The 20,591-nt window shown below is 35.5% G+C and overlaps 1 protein-coding gene across 2 annotated transcripts in view; it reads left to right on the forward strand.

Annotated features, from left to right (window-relative positions):
• The window catches only part of LOC128031348 (synaptosomal-associated protein 25-B), a 31,356-nt gene that overhangs the window by 1,951 nt on the left and 8,814 nt on the right, over positions 1 to 20,591 (forward strand). For both annotated transcript variants that reach the window (XM_052619538.1, XM_052619537.1), the window contains exons 2-4: positions 14,667 to 14,789; positions 16,125 to 16,166; positions 17,644 to 17,692. In XM_052619538.1, the coding sequence (XP_052475498.1) occupies positions 14,718 to 14,789; positions 16,125 to 16,166; positions 17,644 to 17,692 (163 nt within the window). In that variant the 5' untranslated portion in view covers positions 14,667 to 14,717. The remainder of the gene's footprint in view (positions 1 to 14,666; positions 14,790 to 16,124; positions 16,167 to 17,643; positions 17,693 to 20,591) is intronic.

Raw genomic sequence — 20,591 nt, forward strand, 5'->3', positions numbered from 1 at the left:
AGTCAATTTTTGAGTAAATTTCAAATTTACCCATGAAATGTAATATATGACAAATATTGCCATATATCAGGATGATGTTGTCATAAATGCTACCTAAGGCAATATACTATTTTTTTACCTATGCATTCACTTGGTAGATAAAGATAAAGATATATAAAGTCCATAACATGTTAAATTCCCATAGTAAAATCTGTATATGCACTGAAAAAAAAAAAAAAAAAAAAAATTAATTTTTTTATGGTGTACATATGTTAATAATATGTATATACATTTTTTTATAAATATCTGTATATTTTTTATGTTAATCAATATAAAATCAACATGTATTGACAATGGTTTTAGGATATATTTGAGCATGACATACTGTATATAAAAATCTTTTTTTATGAGCTAGATATATATGTTAATATCTATTCCAATAGGCTTCATATATGTTTTTACTGCATATGACAACATATTTCATATATGAAAATGTAAATATGCCCAAATATGACATTTATTTATGGGACAACACTATTTTCCTGATGTTTCAAGACATTTTCCATTTAAAAATACTGACATTTCTCTAAATCACTTCATGTTGTGTGATTAAGCACTAATTTTACATCGAGACATGTACAGAAAAATCACATCAGTCAGAGATTATGATATAACGCTCTCCTTAGGCTGCATATGACATTATTGGCTGTGTGGATGCGCCGTATGTCAAACAGTCGAATGCAAATTGTCTGTTTGTTGTAATCTTCTCTTCTCTCGATGACTCTGGCGATGACTAATGCCGTCCATGCTGTGCATACGGGCTGTGCAGATGACAGGCTCTAAGCGTGCAATGCTAACATGTTCGGACTGCTCTGTAGGGTCAGAGAGAAAGTTAGCAGTCCACAGAAATGACTACGGTTGGTGGCTTTAATGGATGGCTTCGTACAAGCTCCCTCTGCTCCATCAGATTAGTACACAGGGCTTTATCCCTTCCTGAATGGGACACTCACTTTGGTTTTAAAGCTGTAATCCCCTCTGGAAAAGATGATTGCTTTGAACCTCCCGAACACTGCTGCACTACACAGCCAAAGCTCTGACACAAATATGACAATTATATAATCGTGAAGTTTTCGCATAATCATTCCAAACTTGATAGGTTTTTTTTACAATAGTGGTATTCAGCAGGTTTTGTGGTGTCCTAGGGTTGCGTCACTTGTCTGTGTGCAATCTATGGCATTTACGCAGAATGGCGACATTTTCTAAGGGCAGACTTTCATCTTTTTTTTTCTGTTTTCAGAAAAGGACACGTGGTCTTTGATAACACAGCACATTTCATGGCTTGTTCTTCATAAACGTATCATGTCTGCTGTGCCTCTTCTGCTTTTTCACAGGGCAAAGCATGGGTTACAATCTTGAAAAGTATGTGCAGTATGCTTTTATGAATGTTTTTGCTGCTGCTTCATGTCATGTTGTATTGTCATTGCATGCTGGCTTAAAGTTGAGAACAGTCTTAGAAGGTTCTCTTATAGAAAGAAAAAGGCTGTTTACTGGCATCGATGCTTCCATGAAGAACATGTTTGGAACCTTTCAATTGCACAAAAGGTTCTTTATAGAAGAATGAGGTTTTTTAGATCATTAAAATGTTCTTCAGACTAAGAAAAATGGTATTGATGTAAGAAAAAAAAAACAGTTTTGGAATCTTAATTTTTAAGAATATTGGATATATTTTAATGGTGGACCAAAGACTAATTTTCTCAGTTTCTACCAGTTTCTATTACAGGGTGTCTTTTTATGGTTTGACTGTCAATCACAACCTGTTTTATTTCAGCATACTGTGGTATTTCTATATGAAATATGACTTCTCATTTCTATGAGAAGACATGTGTATCCTTTAGGAATTGCTTGGCTTGTGTAAAATATACCATTTGGATCCAAGCAGTCAGAGAAATGGGTTTAAAAAGTAAAGATTCTTGATAACAGGCGAAAAGGAATGAAGTTGCAGAGGTAGAACAGGATATTACCTTCTGATTAAAGATACAAAGACAAGCGTTTTTTTTTTTTTTTTTTTCAAATAATGTGGACTGATGCATTGTGCACCACAAGACCAAGAATGTGCATTGAGAAAGTAAATATATATATTTATTTATATGGACCAATTTAACAGACTGTGATGTATTTAAACATTGTAAATTTAGTGTTTTTTAATGTTTTTATTTAATGTACACTGTAAAAAAAAAAAAAAAAAAAAAAAAAACGATCAGTGAAATCTACTGTAATAATGGCAGCTGTGGTTGCCAGAACTTTATCATCACAAATACCAACATAATCAGTCTCTCAATGTTTCCTCTTTTGGAAAGTCATCAAAACAATATCATGTTGTTCTTTTTAATTAAAATTTATAATTTGTTGTACAGTAGTTTCTGTTCACCGCCATATTTGTTTACCCAACTATGATGACTTCGGCTTCTGTGAACCACAGAAATGGGAAAAGGGTCCAGTACATGCTGACTTTAAGATGCATTTTAATAGTGGTCTACTTGCAGTAAGTTGCTTATAATGCCATATAGCCCATGGCACATGCAAGGCTTCTTATGGTAAAGTGTATTTTGGCCTAGTTTTTGCTGCTGTTCTCTTGGCTTCAGGATTTATTCACCCCTTTTTCAGCTTTAAGATGCCTGCCATGGATTTGTATATGGTCTGACAGATGTATTGCACTTTTGCATGTGTATTGCTGTAGAGTTATAAATATTGAGCTCCAGTCACACTCTGAATATTGTAAAGTATGTTTTGCTTTTCCTCCTAGAGTCTTGAAAGGTGAGATGTTCAAAGATGTTCACACAGTTTATTTAAATGATGTGTGTTTACTGTACATTCAGAAACAGATCAATTGTAGTATTCATGACTTCCATGCACAAAGTCTTAAGAAAATGAACTGTCCTTCTCCTCTCCTCTCACACACTGTTTATAGTGTATTATTGTTTATTAACTCTTTTTTAATACCTTTGACCCAGTATAATTTTACAAACCTGTTTCTGCACACTTTCCAGCCTTTTAACTTAATCTGTAGTCAACAAACTGTGCCAAACAGGAACTGCGTTCTCTGTACAAGGCACACATACCATTTATAGATGATTCTTGAACATCAAAGCTTTCTGTTGGCTGAGGACAACATGTGATCCACTTGAACATCTCATTTCAAATCACTCTGGATGGTAACCCCTGAAACCTTAACACAGTCACACATTTTCAAAGTGTCCTGATCTGTAGAAAATGATGGCCAAGCTGGTCTCTGTTTCATGCGGTTGACATGTAAAACCGTGCTTTTTTTGAGTTGAGTTGCATCTTATGTTTCCCTACCCAAATGCCAAGATCATTCGACGTCTGTTGGAGAGTGCAGGGCAGATGAGGAGTCACCTTTGGGCCATAGTCATGTCGTCCACTGAAATTGTTCTCTGCTCTTAGTGAAGCTATTTGATACACAATAATAAAATAAATCGTAATGAATAATAAAATAAGCACAGATACCTGTGCCTGTGTCAGAAATGAATTCCACCTTTCTGCCTCACCTTTGCTTCCCATGCATGCCTTCGGCAAGGAGAGAGAAAATAGACTCACAGCACAAAAATAGCCTTGGGTTAAACTCTCCTTTTTCTCACTGATTTAGGACCAGTTCCCCTCCCACAGATTCTGTCTGCAAACATAATGAGAAAAATGCAAAAACGAAGTCAGGTTTTGTTTACAGACACACTATCTCCAAAGAAACACATAGGAACATGCTGGTTTTGGAGCTCTCTGATGAAGATAGTTTCTCAGCAGAAGGCCAGCCGCTGCTCCAGGGACTCGCCTTGATCCCAGGATCAGGGTTTTAATAGAGATAAGCCTGTGGTGTGTTGGAGGCATGTCCCTGGGGTTTAAGGGTCACATGTGACCAGATGGTCCCTTGTGAACTGAGTAAAAATGAAGCCATAACTCTGAGTATGGGGAATTATGGGATGGCATTGGATGGCGGGACCTTTGGAAGCACAAGGTAGGGTTAAATATGTTGACAAGGACATTTTGGTCACGGAGGTTAACACAGGCCTTTTGAGTTGCATTCTATGTGTGTGTGTGTGTGTGTGTCTATATATATATATATATATATATATATATATATATATATATACATAGTAAATAGTTCATTATATTCTCTGGGATGTTTTTCTTGAACAGTGCTGATTTTCTTGAAGGGCTCTTGAAAGCATTAAATGGGCTTGTATTTGTCCCTGTCTGCCATAGCTCAGGATAGACATTACTGAAGGGTTTGAGATGGATGGACTAATGGATAGATCCTTGGTTCAAACAAACTAATAAAAGGAGAAAAACAAGCCTCTCAACAATCTTCTTCATAATGGTCACATCAGCATCTTTAAAAGGTAAATACATAAGACATAGTATACGAGATTAAGTCTTATAAAAAGTAAGATGTCTAGTGATAATCCATGAGAGGCTGTGTGTTACACTGATTTTACCACAGGCAAAGGGTGGCATTTATATTTAAAAAAAGATATGAAAAAAAAAATGTAATAAATAATTTTATGTATGATTAATATATATATATATATATATATATATATATATATATATATATATATATATATATATATATATATATATATATATATATATATTCACAGTAAAGGTGACATTGAAATATTTCAGCTATTTCAATATTTCAGATAAATTGATTTTTTTAAAATAAAATTCTGTTGTTTACTCAGTCTTTATGTCATCAGGTTTGTTTGTTTATTTATTTTATTAAAGTTTTTTATTTATATGATGATGATAGTTATTGTAATTTGCAGTTTTTGTTTTATTTATTTGTATTTTTTTAATTAAGATTTTGTATTTATTTTCATTTAAAAAGTAAATCTTAGCCACTCTCTTCAATGTTTTGAATAAAAACTGATGCTGTCAAACTCCCAAAACTCTTTTAAAGCCAAATGATAGCTTTTGTTTGAGAAACTGACTCAAAATTAAGCCATTACTATGAAAATTCCCGCTTATTCAAGCTTGAAAACTCCAGCTGCCATTCATTTTAATTGCATGAAATGATTTTTTTTGCCTCATAAAAGACAAAAGTAATATTACAATAGCATTTAATTCATAAACAGGCTGTATATTCAAAACTATCAATTTTATGATAAATCTTTACATTTTTATTCATCTTTAGATTTAATTAATATTTAGATATTAATTAAATAATTATTAATATTTAGATTTAAAATTGCTTTTAAAAAACATGGTTGTATTTATTCCCTGTGCATTGTAGGTTTTATAAGATCCAGCCAGTGTCTTTTCACAAAAACAGTGCATTAATAATCTTGACCTCATAGTTCTCGGTGAATAATGTATGTCTGCACTATGAAGGCAGAGACAGATGTGCCAGCGTGCAGAACTGACATTTCCACTGTCCTTGACATAGAAACAGCTGCATCTGAAACCAATAATGCACTTTTGAAGGTTTCTCCATCTTAAAGTACATGCTCCAAGCAATGTGTCTTTGCATTTTAAAAGAATATGAATTAAAAGTCTCACTTTAAATGCAAGGGGATCCAAAGAAGAGCATGGGAAGTACAGTATCATATGAGAAAAAGTATCAGAGTATTGGCTTCACTGAAACAAAGAGGAGCAGCTATACATGACATCCTCTCCATCACAGGGCTGAGATCACGATCATGTGTCCTACATTCAGAGTCGAGTATGCCTTTCAAGTGCAACGCCACGCATGATTAATGTGCTTCAGCGTGTTTTCCAAATGGAGGTATTATATCAGCCTCAACTGAAATTCTGTTGACATTAGGAAATTAACACCGCCAGTTCACTTCCTGCTAATATACCTCCTCTGGAGTTACAGGATTCAATTCTCCGAACATTTTTGTAATTGTATAGAAGCATGTGGTTGGAGATCAGATGTAGCTTACCTGCGTGTTCGACCTTGTTGAGCATCTAAACATCGGTCCGAGGAATGGAACCTGACGTTTTCATGACAGTTGCATAAAAATATTTAACTACACACTTTGCAGACGTCCGACTCATGCTAACTATGGAGAAGTTTTGTCTTTTAAAATGGTTTCAGAATGGTTGATTTAATAGTTCAGATTTAATAGTTGATTAATAGTTGACAGTTGGTGTCCTCTGTCCATTATATTGCTTTCTCCAGTGTAAAAGTAATCTTGTCTGAATCAGGAGAGAAATCTGCACAGACCAAGCACCGTTTGCAAGTGAAAAACAATCCAAAACTGTTCTAAGCACATAAGTTGTTGGATTTTGATATGAGAGGACAACAGGGCATTGGCTTTTTACACTGGAGGAAGCGTTATTATGGATTATGGACTGGTATCTTGGCCAGAAGCAATGGTTTAAAATTAAAACTATTTTTAATGATGAATTTGCTTCTTACAAACATGCAGTATTTCACTTCAGAAAATGTTAATAGATGGACTGGAGTCATATCGATTAATTGTGAATTATTATAATGTTTTTATCTGCTATTTGGACTCTCATTCTGACGGCACCCATTCGCTGCAGAGCAGCCATTGCTGAGCAAGTGATGTAATCCTTTGATATAAGTGGGCAAAATGGAGGATCCCTGTATTTGATAGGATGGAGGGAAATTTGGATGGAGGAATTTGTTTTCATGATAGAAGAACACAAAATTTGTGTCCTTTATTGTGCTTTACTGTTATCTGAGTTGTCTTGTAAACATCTTGCTAGTGATATGCCTTGTTTAAAACCTTGTTTGTAAAAGTTTCATTTCTCCTCTCGTTCTCTCCATCTTTCCTGGTTGTCTTGGTTATCAAGCTTTAAACTTAATGGGATTTGCTGTCTAATGGCTGTCTAAAGAAGGTGAGATCAAGTAATGGTAGAAAAGAGGAAAGACCTTTGCTTTTACTAAAATACAAGGAAATATCAGCTTCAAGACGCTATTCACAGCTGGAATATCCAGTGACATGGTTTTGTGCCGAATAAAATCTGATTATGCTGCATATTAAGAGAACATTTGGTGTGGCATGAGACTAAATCATGCATGAAGGCTCTTCTGCAAGAGTAAACATCACATATGACTATAATTAGACTTGTGCTTATGTCAGATAACACTGTGCTGGAAGTGTATCTATCTAAATATCTATCTAGATATCTAATCTTTGAGATTACAAAAAATATTTTGAATTCGTTTCTGTTTTAATATTTTGTTAAAGTTTTAGTAAGTTTTACACTGCTGCTTCACAAATAAATAATATAGAGATTGAGACTGGTGTAGATATTATGAATCCTTTAAATGCGTTAAATTGGTTACTTTTATATTTTGTTGTATTTGTATATCTGTTTTCATTTAAAATTAAGTGCATTTTCAAGTTTTAATAATTTTCTTTGTGTCATTTTAGTAGTTAATTTTGTACATCAAGGACATTTTTAATTTCTGTTTATTTGTTAAGATTAATTGTTTAAAAATGAATAATAAAAATATTAAATAATGAATTGTGCTAAATTAATTTGTTAAATCTGCTAGATTTCTTTCAGTGAAACTCATAATTTGTAAATGAATTTCGCGGAAGAGACGGGACAATGCAGTAAGCTTGGTGTAAAGAAAGCCAGTAGGCCATAAATCCTCTTTGAGTGGTGAGTTTAATCTGTAGCCCCGTGTCACCCTGTGTCACCCGACATGGTCAACGTGACGCAGCCTGACAGGTTTAATAGACATCAGGCCGCAGGTCTCTAGGGGAGTTCGATCTTCTTTGGAGGATACACTGAACGGTTGCGTGACGGCTCTGTTATCTCACTGACCTCTATCCAAAACATCCTTTTCTTTTGATGGACTCTGTTTTGTATAAAAGACACTCATTCAATGTTCTCTTCATGAAATTTGGAGGTGAACGTGGTTACATCTGTCTCAACACATAGATGACTAGGGTCACATTCATCTCCTTCCTCACATTGTGTTGAATGCACTTTTTGTATTTCATCAGGCAGATTGTATGTTTCATCATTCCCTGCTATTCTTAACTGTGCAGGGTGACACATCCTGCCGAGCAGTGTGCTTTTGGGATTTGTACTGTGGCATCTGGCCTTTTCTTTGTCAGCGCTTATTTGATATTGCTAGCAACATGAAGATTTGCTCAAATAAAATGTGCTTGCTGAAGGTTAATCTGTCATTACAAAAAACTCCAAAAATGACACGAGTCTTGCATTATTTTATTAGAACTTCGATTCTATTATGTACTGGGGCTGCCAATTTAAAGTGTTTATTAGGTGCGAATAATTATGGAAAACATAACATGTTAAAACAATATTTGAGCCGTTGTATATTGCACTCAGTTGCAGTAGGAGTTTTTACTTGCTTAGAAGCCCTATTATATTCTTATGCAACAGCATAAATATTTTCCTATAAAAATATATATTTTTTTTAAATAGCAATGGTTTAGACAAGGTTAATGTCATTTGTCAAATGCAGTTTTTTAGTGTGATTTATTTATATATTTGCTTAGATATCTCAAAGGCGTAACTCCTCCAGATGCTGATTATCACATATTGTAAATGTTCTGTGAAAATGTACTCAGAGTTAATTATTCTGCTTATTTTATATTCACAATAGCAGCTGAGTCATTAATGTGGTTTCGGTCTGTCGTTAACATTAAGCATCACATTTTGAGCGTCGTTTTTGCATTAGCTAGTTCTTATCTAGGATGTTTAGATGGAAATGGTTGAACTAAAATGTTGAACTAGGGGTTATTTGATGGAGAAATGGAATTATGTGTCCTTTTCAGTCCAGATGGATTTGATTATGTGCATCAAAATATTTCAGAACCAAGCCTTTTTGAACCATGTTTTTGTTCAGTGCGAGTTCAGGACTTTATATATAATAATAATCACGATCCATCACCATCGCAATGAATACAAATGCAGATGGCAAATATTGTTTAGAGTCAACAGCAAAAAAGTAATAATAACCAAATTCAGAGAAGGGTTTTCTTTTTCTTTATTAAATGGACATACTGCATAAATGGATGTATATTTGCTGTCATTTGTGCAACATAATGGCATGTTTTCACTCAGCAATTTGGCAATTTCTCCCAAATGAGTAATTACAAGAAGACACATAGTATATAATAGAGCTGTGTTCTTGTTTTCTGTGTGGCTAGAGTTCAACAAACCTGTTTCTCAATGTCAAGGTTGCAGTATATATCAACTTGTACTTTCCACAACACAACACTTGCCAAAGGGCTAAACGAAATAACCTTTTGAATGCTAAAGAGAGCCATGCAATGCGCAGGCCCTTAAATTGTTATTTATTGCCATCGTTTGGTGTTACAAATGCGTTTTTAACTTTTTATTAAACTCCCATTCTTGTAGATTGACTAATATTCCCTTAATAATTGAAAATGTTTAATATTTCTGCCAATAATGGTTCGTAAAGTCCTTGAGAGGAGAGTATCTCTATGATTGACATTTCAATTGCTATTGCGAGTAAATATTGTAAATAAAAATGCTTAATCTTATTTAGACTCATTTATTTATTTTAATGTATTTGGAATTATTTAAGCATCTTTTACAAGAAAATATTTTTGTCTATTTCGACTTAAAAATTTCACATATAATTTAATGTGTTATCCCATTTCTTTGTACAATTTCTGAGGGAAACCTGTAAACATTACACCACATTTTTTGTTTCATTTGTATCTTTTTTCAGCTTTTTTTTTCTTCATAAATTTACAGAGAAATTGTATTAAAATGCACTGAAAAAAATTGGTTTAGAAACAATTTATCACTCAGAAATTGCTGGTAAATTTAAAACAACAACAACAACATTTTACCCCCTTCCTGTAATTGAAACATATGCCATTGGCAAGGTCATAGGTTCAATTCCCAGGTAAACCAAAAACCTTCTTCTATGTACCTTGCATGTGGTGTTGTTTAGGATTAAAGCATTTGCCAAATAAATGTGAAGAGTTTGTGATGCCACTTGCCAAAATTGGCCCTGATACATCAATCCAGGCCTGTCTTCCTGACAGGAACAGAGTACACCCACAGATGGCATGTCTGGGTGGCAATGTAGTTTTTCTCTCAGGGTGTGGATTAAATCTGGTTCAGGGGGATAAGCCACCACCTTGAAGAACAATCGTTTACAAGATGGCCTATGCATCCATGCCATTGTAGAGACAAGGCTGGAAGAAAAGGCTTGCCAGGGAGAAAGCCATTGCTCTTGTTTCGTATCTGACACATCGTCCATTATTAATGGAATACTGAATTAGGATGGGTCAGGAGAGATAATAATGGAGTGAGAGATGAAGAGAAAGAATGCTGATGAGACTGACGTTATGTACAGTGTAACTAGATCTCTAATTTCTTGTTTATCACCTGGAGTAGATGCAGTTTCCATTGCATCGTTTGAGATAAATCATACCAGTGTCCTTCTTAAAGGCCATGCAAGCTCTCTTCTGTTGGTTTAAGAATGATTATTGCATTTGCAAAATAGATTTCATCCTTGTTTTGTGCATGCTGTGTATTTAAATGTATTATTTAATTATTTTCTGATCCTTTTTTAAATATTTAAAGAACAGTTTAAATACAGATAAATAAATAAAAAAGAAATACTTACAATAGATACACAGTACCATTAAAAAAGTTTGGGGTTGGTAAGATTTTTTTTAATATTTGAAAAAATTATCTTATGTCCACAAATGCTTCATTTGTTTAATCAAACAAGAGATAGTGTGATATATTATTACAATTTAATAAATAAATGTTTTCTATTTAAATATGTCTTAAATGTAATTTATTCCTGTGATGGCAAATCTGAATTTACTGTTGTGTTGCTCCATATTTTTGTGGAAACTATGATTTGTTTGTTTTTTTCTGGATTATTTGATGAATAGAAATTTCCAATAGAATGTGACATAAAGTCAAGAATGGTGACCTATACTCAGAGTTCATGCTCTGCGTTTAACCCATCCAAAGTGCACACACACAGAGCAGTGAACACACACACGCAGCAGTCGGCACTTATTTATGCTGTGGCACCCGAAGAACAGTTGGGGGTCAGTGCCTTGCTCAAGGGCACCTAAGTCATGGTATTGCCTGCCCGAGACTCGAACCCACAACCTTAGGAGTCATACTCTCTAACCACTAGGCCACAACTTCCCTGTATACTATCCTGAATACAGCCCATTTTATTGACGTGTTTGGACAAGGTCATTTGTAACATTGACTTGTTACTATTAGTAAATGTCAAGTTCAACAAGAGTGCTTTAAATAACCAGCAAGTACTGTTGTTCTCTCCAGGGTGCAGAGAGATAGACAGCAACCCTTCACATACAGGTCACAGATGAACATAAAGTGGTTTATTCAAACTGAGCAGAGGTGTTCAAACAGCACACCCCATGGTGCCACACTATCTAGGGAATGTGCTCATAATTATTTTCAGCTGGCATTCTGCACTCACAAAAGAACAAAATAAAGTGCAATTCATTTTTCATGCACTGCACTCCACGCTGTGTTTTACAGACATGAAACATTAAATAACTGGCGAGTCATGAAGTAAATATGGTTCTGAATTCACTGCTTATACCCTACACTGACATCAGTCTGCGAAGCACATCATTAGTTTGACCTCAGCGTCCTCACACTTTATGAAATGACAATGACAAACTTTGCTGTAGGCTTCTGGGTTGCTTTTACATTTAGATTTATTTCTGAAGCATCATTTTCACAGACTAAATGTCATGAATATGTGACCTTAAGCTTTCACTCTGTGTACTTCTGTAAGCTTTTAGTTACTAAGATTTTCATAGAAATGTTCTTTTTCTCTGAAGGTATGTGGCTCTTTCTGAACATAACTGGGACTTGAGGGGTCTCTATGACTTCTTTTGAGGCACTGCATTTCCAGTGGAATAGTGAGAGTGTGAGACATGGCAGTTTGAGGTTTCCTCACAAAAGATTCTTTTATAACAGCGTCTAAAGAAAGAACTGGAATAAAAAAGAGCTATGAAGGATGAAGCAGGGAGAGAAATCTTAATACCGTATGTGCTGCATATAGGCTGACCTATTTCCACTCTCTTTTCTCGCCATGTAGCATTAATGCTGATTTTAACATGCTTTTGAGTTCTTTCAGATTCAGATTAATATAAATTCTGATCGTAAAAGATATTAATTCCCCAATGTTGTGTCTTGCACTTGAAACTTGAATACTTAAAACTTGCCTTTCCCAAAAGCAACTATGGTCATAAGTTCTATCGTTACCATTTCAGTTCAATGGAAATAACGACCAAAGTTAGCTATAATCTGTGTACAGGAGAATGATTATCAGTACATGCTGTAATCATTTTTAGGTTCGATTAACATTATTTACATGTCAGCCTACCTGAATATTCCTTCATGGTCTGTCCTTTGTTTGTTTGATTGTTTTGACTTTATCAATTTCAACTCGATTTTATTTATTGATTTGAATTTAACAGCCCTGCATTTTAAATACATTATAAAGATGTTGATAGTTGAGTTGTATTCATTTGAAAATCAAAAGTAGAACAGAAGCAGAATAATAAAAGCAAGAAGCCGCAAGAGTCATGCCACAGATCCGCAGGCTTTCAGGCTTGACGATCTATTAAAATGTGGTTCTTTGATTAATCTAATTGTCTTATAATAGAAAAGAGAGTAAGTTAATTACTCATGTTTTCTTTGGACCTCTCACCACTGGAGCGGAGAGATAGATAGATAGAGCAGCCAGGGAGAAGATGGATTATCACATGTCTGCTGCCTTTTTCCAGTTGGCATAAGACGAAATGTCTAATGACAGAAAACACCAGCAGCAGTTCCAGCAGAATTCTGGCAATATATTAACATGATCTGTTGCCAAATTATAGTTGATTAAAGTAACATTGAATGGACTGGTGTTCATGTATTCATGGCGCCTTCCTACCAGGAAAAAAGTGTTGACTCTTGTTGTCTGTAGCTGAACTGGCACAATGTAAGCAATGCTTAGGTCATGGCTTGGGTTTGCAGATAACAGATAAAATGACTATTTTGAAAGCATTGTAAGTGATTTTGGACAGAAATGTGTTAAATGCATAAAATAAATGCAATCTTTTTGTCTGTTTAAAGACATTCAGTAGTGCTAAAGTGGTACTGTAGATTTTGACAAAATCTCTGACTGGTCCTTATGTTAATGAACAGTAGGCAGATCAAGCGTTTTCCATGCCAAGAGATGATGAATATAAGGGAAACATGCCAGTGCCAGGGTGCCAAGATGATGTTTCAGCCAACATGACACACTTGTGTCCAATGCCTTCTACATTTAAACTGGACTATAAAAGCATTTTATATGTTTGTGCTTGAGTTTCAGTGAAAAGAATAAATCATCTCAAGGTACATGAGACACACTGGCATTTATGACAGCATCCAAGACCCTTGATGCAGATGGATGTGACATATTAGTATAATTTCAGTGAACACTCTTGAAAATGATCCTGTGGTCAGTAAAGATAGAGCATTTGTATTTCAACAATAAACAATAAAAGGTGCTCATGACCCATTTTGTTTCTGTGATCAGATGTTTTTTTTTAAAGATATGTATAGGATGGTGCTTTATTTGATCCTTTATAAATAGTAAAAAGTGTAATAAGAGGGAAATAAAATAAGAGGAATTGGTAACATCTAGTGAAAAGGAAATCTGTCTCATAGGTGGAGCAAGTTACAGTTTAAGTAAAGTAATGTTACAAAGGCAAAATAATCCTTTACTATAACTTTCAGCTGATGCATTGTGCACAATAAGAATAAGGTCAGTTTTGATTTTATATTGCCTTTGAATGAATTATTCACCCAAAAATACAAATAAATTGAGTCAATTGAGTCCTCCTCTATCCATAATATTGCTTTCTCCAGTAAAAAAATTCATCTCGTCTGAATCAGGACAGAAATATGCGCAGATCAAGCACTGTTTACAAACAAAAGAAAGTGTTATTATGGACATTTCCAGCTGGAAGCAATAGTTTGAGGTTTAAATGTCTTAATGAAGGAGCGTTTTGCTTCACAAGACTTTAATTGATGGACCTGAGTCATATGGATTACTTGTGGATTATTGTGATGTTTTTATCAGATGTTTGGTCTCTTATTCTGACGGCACCCATTCACTGCAGAGAATCCATTGGTGAACAAGTAATGTAATCCTAAATTTCACCAAATCTGTTCTGATGAAGAAACAAACTCATCTACATCTTGGATGACCTAAAAGAGTACATTTTCAGCAAATTTGCTTTACATTTCCTGCATTATTTTTTAGAAGTAGTAATGAATTAATATTCTAATTCTCAGTACACATCTTCTATGATATATCTTTCATTTTTCTCTTTCTATTTTGTGAGCTTTGAGTCCTTGAATCGATGAGTCAATTTCTGAGAATGTGTCTAGATATATTGACGGCCACACAATACTTGCTCGATTATTGTCTTCAAATAGAATGAAATGCAGAGATGTACATGTGATGCACGGCACTGTGTGAGTCACTTATAAATTCTGTTTGTTCATATATTGTTGAACTTTTTTGTGCATTGCTGGACCAGATCTGTCTGGAATATTCGCTTCAGTGTATCTTTGTTGGCATAGTCTAAAAAGCATTCTTCTCTTTTTTCTTTCTCTTCTCTTTTCTGGCCTTCAAGTAAGAGTTACATTTCCCATTTAGAGGTGAGCCCCTCATTACTCCAGCAGCCATGGCAGACGAGGCCGACATGCGCAACGAGCTGACAGACATGCAGGCCAGAGCGGATCAGCTAGGTGATGAGGTAAGTACACCTTCAACATGCATAGCAGACACAGGTCTAAAAATAAACCCTAAATACAACAGCATCTGTTTATAAATAGACCCGTCCCAGCGTGAAGGAGAATGAACACACCATGACTTCCAGCCATGCAGCAGGAGACAGAATCACTCTAAAGAGTATCTCTGAATGAAACTGTTTTGTGCAAAATGAAGCGGCTCTATATTAAGACTGCTCATCTATTTATCATGGAGACTAGAGTCTGCTTGGTGGAGACTTGGTGGAGACTGCTTGGTTACCAGACAGAAGCAATGAGAGGTTCTCCACTCGTTTCAGAAAGAAACTGCCCAGTGGGGATTCTGCACTGACTTTGATAGACCTGTAATCACACTGGTCTCCTGCTGAACAATCAGAACTTTGACACAAATTCATGTGGTAGGGTGATTGACCGTGTCATCAGAAGTCTAGTGCATTATTAACATGGCCACTGTGCATATGTCCTTGATTGTTTTACTAGGTTATAAACTGAAAAAAGGGATAGTTCTCCCAGAATCATGTCATGTCAAACTTGTATGCAACAAAAGAAGATATTTTCAAGAATCTCACCCATTTAGTACAAACCAATGAAGCCCAAAACATAACTGGAACTCAGATTCATTGAATGGAGATATATACTGTAATATATGTGTGTGTGTGTGTGTGTGTATACATGGGCTTGGAACAAACTTGAGGGTGATTGAATTTGTTTTTGAGTGAACTATCCCTTTAAGAAAAACACATTACTGTCATTTTTATCTTAATCCATTAGATGAAAATGGACTTGCCAGCTGTTTTTCTTGACAACTTGTCAATGTCTAGTTGTTTCCACACATTTAAGTGCCACATGAGACAGTATTAACACAGAAAACATGACATTCTTCACCTTCAGTGGCACACATTGACAAGGTGATGCATGATCTATGGCATGACCCTTGATGAGAGCTCTCTTACAGAAATCAAGATCCCAGTAATGATCTTTAATCCCAGCCTGCTATTGAGCATCCTCTGGCACTGCACAGTCATATTTCTTCAGCTCAGTTATATATATGGACTGGAACGGGAGAGCTTTAAATATTCATGAGTGGATAATGTTATCTTGAGCTTGGAACAGGAAGGAAAGGTGGGGGAACAGAAATGGCTATACATTCAGCTCAGTCTGAACTTGGAAGCCATTAGTAACATGCTGTCGGAACTGACATTATGGCCTTGTGCCAACTGTGGTGCTCAACACATAGAATTCAAATAACAACACGAAGAACCAAACAAGCAGCTGTTGTGTGCATTTTGGCTAATAACAAGTGTGTATTTTTCTTTCTACAGTCTTTGGAAAGCACTCGTCGCATGCTGCAGCTGGTTGAAGAGGTAGGATAGTGACTTTTTGACCTACACACACATATATATATATATATATAAAATAAAATAAATTGCACATAGTGATCACTAGGAGAAGTTCATTCTTATCAATTTGGCAGTATATGAAAAGCTGTTTTTACCAAGAGTTTGGTGCACTGCTTGTGTTCATGGCCACTGAAGTCAGAAATTGAGATGGTGAAATAGCACCGAATTTCCGCTCTATGATAAAAATCAATAATGATTTCAGAGAAACTCAATCTATGTGTTATTGAAGGGCAGCGATGAGACACAGGAGCAAAAGCGAGTCTTTCTTGGGTCTAATAAGGATCAAACACCTGTGTTCAGAAAAGATGGTTGCTTCGGCATTATAAGAACCAGAAACCTAAATATTAGTTTTAATGTGATATCGAGTATAATTCATATAATTGTTTTGGTTTATTATTTAATGTTTTCTTCATCAAAGCTGCATTTCCCTTAACAGAAATAAAATAATAAATAATAAATAAAATATTAAGACTGCTCATCTATTTATCTTGGAGCAGTGGAGACTACTTGGCTACCAGGCATTTCTCAAAAAATAAATATATAAATAAATACAGACATTTGAATAGTGGTGGTTGAATGGCTGCTCCAAGAAGAAACTGCTCTATCTATATTAATGATTCAGGCCCAGTACCAGGTGTTGTGAATTACATCTTGAAATTGGTCATCCAAAGTTGTAAACGAATCATTCTCTCGCTTTTGCCATTGTTGGAAGAAAATGTCATACTTGAGCTGCTAATGAACTTCAAAGTTCAGCAGTGCTGAACAAATATAATGTTCCCATCTGGTTCTTGCATCTGTTTTCATAATAAACACTTCCAGTTACCATTATGCCATATGTCACTGATTAAATCCAGAGTAAATGCACATACCTGTTATTATTAGTAGTATAAAATGAGTTGACAAAACTGGTAATATATATTTTTAAATATTTTTTATTGTAAATAAAGATTGCTATAGGTACCTGGTGCTGTGATAACAAACCTCAGCAGTGCTCAATCAACTAGTTAAAATATTGAGGTGATGTAGGATTCACAATAAGATAATCAGCTATTTTATTTAGGTCAATAGATCCTTCATTTGCCTCAGAGAACGACTCGCCATATTGCACGCGCAAACATGCTTCTCATACCTTCAGAGTTCAAACCAGTGCTCTGTTTACAATTCAGAACTAATTTTAGCTTCATACTGTCTGCCACCTCATTGCCACCTTATTATTACCTGCCAAATGAAGAGAGCGCTCTTGAAGAATTTCAATAGTCGTGATAACGCTATGCGCTAGTCTGTCCTCTGCTGAAAAGCTCTTTTATTGCCTGCTGTTCTTTTCTCATCATCTTATATCTGACCTAAATATGTGTGAATCTCCTTTCTGTTCACCTGTAGGCTTCTCTCATTCGTTTGTTATTTCCTCTTTTTCCTTGCTTTGCCATTCTTGATGGATTAGAGTAAAGATGCTGGTATCAGAACTTTGGTTATGCTGGATGAACAGGGAGGTAAGTTACGGCGAAAAACACATTATGGAATCATTTAATGAGGTTTTGCAGTAAGTCATTTTCATTTGCTTGTTTTAACTCATAATGCTTTGCCAGATGAGCTGTTTTGCAGATTAAAGAAATGATTTAAACATCATGTATGATTATAAACATCAGGCCGTCATGTCAAAAGCAAAGTTTTGAGAGTCTTGTAAAGAGGTAATTTGAACGATCGATGTTGCTGGTAATGACAAACAGCTCTCCTCTTCACCAGATGAAATATATCTGTGTACAATCCCTGGGGCGAAAGACTTTCTAGTTAACACTCATTGCTGTTTTAAGATAATTAGACAAACATACTCCATTTTACAAACAGTATAGGCTTTTCATGAAAAATAAAACAATAAATTATTCATCAATGATGTAATTCTTTTTAATAGAAACACTATAGACAAATTAAGCCCTTATAATGCTAGAGGCTTTATTCGGTTTTATGTGGATTAGAAAAAGTGTTGGACACATGGAAGAGAAATTTTAATTAGTATGTCAAAACAACATACAGTCTTTCTTCTCATTGTGTTAAATTATGGATGTTGTGCTCCTCAGGCTGCCTCAGGACAATCCATTTCCTACCTTAAATGATCCCGCCACCTTTCTTGCCTCCAGCACATCTCATAAAGCTGTGCTCTGATTGCTTGATGTAATAGTCTCCTAGAGCTCAGGCGGCTTCCAGTTAGAAGTCCACTTCATATAAAGGGAGTAATAAGACTGTCACTTTAACAACATAAAGCCAGTTGTCTAACTCAAGGGCACCGCAATGTAGCTCATTAATCACATTTTCAGCATTTTGAACCTACAACATCTGGGTACCAGCCTACAGTGTTAACCGTCCAAAGGGTATGGTACTCCGTCTGTTTTATTTAAAGATAGAAAACGTCATGACATCAACCAGCACAAATTTGAATTTCTTTTAATGTTTGAAATCAGTGTCATTACCACGAGTGGGGTTTGAACCCACAAACACATTTATCCATTGGATTTTTATTTCAAAGGCTTAATTAACCACTCAGCCATCCCAGTCACTTTTTTAGGTTATTTGTAGATATTGCTTCTCCAGTATGCTTTCTATCATCTCTATAAGGAGGAGGGTTTATACCCATAAAGACATATGTATATTGGATTAAAAGTCTGAAACCTTAACCACTCAGCTATCCTGGTTGTTTTGTCAGGTAACTTCCTCTAGTCTTTAAGAGCACAGCTTTTCCACCCTCATTTATGATAGAATAGACATTTGCTACCAGGAGCGGGGTTTGAGCCTCCAGAGACACTTGTCTATTGGAGCTTAAATCCAACACCTTAACCACTCAGCCATCCTGGTCACTTCATTTTGTTCAAACCCCCATTATTCCTTTTAGAGGTACTTCAGAACCAATTTTGAGAAACCAATTTGTAGGTAACACCACCACATAGAGCTGTATTACTACATTCTTCTTAGTATTCACATTGATCTGGAGTGGGGTTTGAAAGTAAGTCAGTATGTCTGGTTAACCAGGATGGCTGAGTGGTTATGTCTATTTGTCCATTGGATTTTAAGTCCGACAACTTAACCACTCAGCCATCCTGGTTCACCATTTTTGTTTGGAAAGACACTAAAGTAGCTCAATGTAAGCCGTCACAGTCTCAGTCAGTGAAGATGTGCTTTACATCACTGTCAACCAATGACAGCACGAGTCTCCCAGTGTCTTTCTCGCCTCCTTCCACCTCTTTCTTTCATCACGCTGCATTTGCTCATGGGATTAGCAGCAAAACCCAATTAGTCGTTTGGCTTGTTGACGGTATAAGGTGGAAACCTCATATTAGACCCTGTCAGTTGTATTTAAACTAACATTTTTAGCTCAATTAAGGGCAGATGAACAGACACTTAAAAGTGAATCTTAATTATATATTTGTTTATTTTTATAAAACGGCAACATCCATTTTTACTCCCCCAGGGATTTTACAGTTTTCTAAAGCCCTAAAGGAATGTGTGTCCCTTCAGTCTGTTGTTCATTTTAATTTATGAATGATCATCCATTACATTCTTCAGTTTACTTCCAATTACCACACTATAACTAATATTTAAGCTCCATATTTCATTCTCATTTGCTCTTTATTTCTGTTTTGTTTCTGATCATCTTTCTTTCTCAGCATTTGCTCACTTTATTCACACGTTCGTAATCATCCTGATGGTTTCTTTTGATCAGTTTAGCTCAGACTGTGGTGGCTCAGTTACAATGAGCCAGTGCCCAGTGATGCCAAGCATTCGTGCCAGCAACTGCTGGATTCCCTAAAGGCTCAGAAGAGCGTCCCTATTAAAAAAATATAAGCAAAAGCTTATTGAAATAGTTCACCCAAAAATGAAGACTTGTGTTGTTCTGAACCTGAACCTTCTTCCAAGGAATGATTGAGACTTTTGCAGTGCTGATTTTGGAGCTTGACAGCCCCAGTCATTCCCCTTTTGATTTCATTATCACTCTTAAAATATAGGTTCTAAAAAAGGGGTTTCACAGCAATGCCACAGAAGAATCATGTTTGGTTCTTCAAAAACAATTTCAGTGAGCAGTTCTTGAAAGAGACATTTCATTTTGTTTATTAGTGTGAAGAACATTTTAAAAATCCAATGGACATTATTAAATGGAAAGGTTCCATTGATGGTAAAAGTTCTTCATGAAACCATAGATGCCAAGAAGCATGGTCGGGGAAAAAGTGACTTGCCAAAAAAAAAGTCATATGGGTTTGGAACAATATGAGGCATGTAAATGATAACAGAATCAACATTTTGGGTGAACTATTTCTTTTATTATTGCCCTAATTTAATCAAGGCAAATTGTCAAGTTGAGCACAAATTAAACAGTTAAATGCATGTGGGTGGAAACGTCAC

Source organism: Carassius gibelio, chromosome A17 (assembly GCF_023724105.1).
Source record: "Carassius gibelio isolate Cgi1373 ecotype wild population from Czech Republic chromosome A17, carGib1.2-hapl.c, whole genome shotgun sequence".
Taxonomy (NCBI): Eukaryota; Metazoa; Chordata; class Actinopteri; order Cypriniformes; family Cyprinidae; genus Carassius; species Carassius gibelio.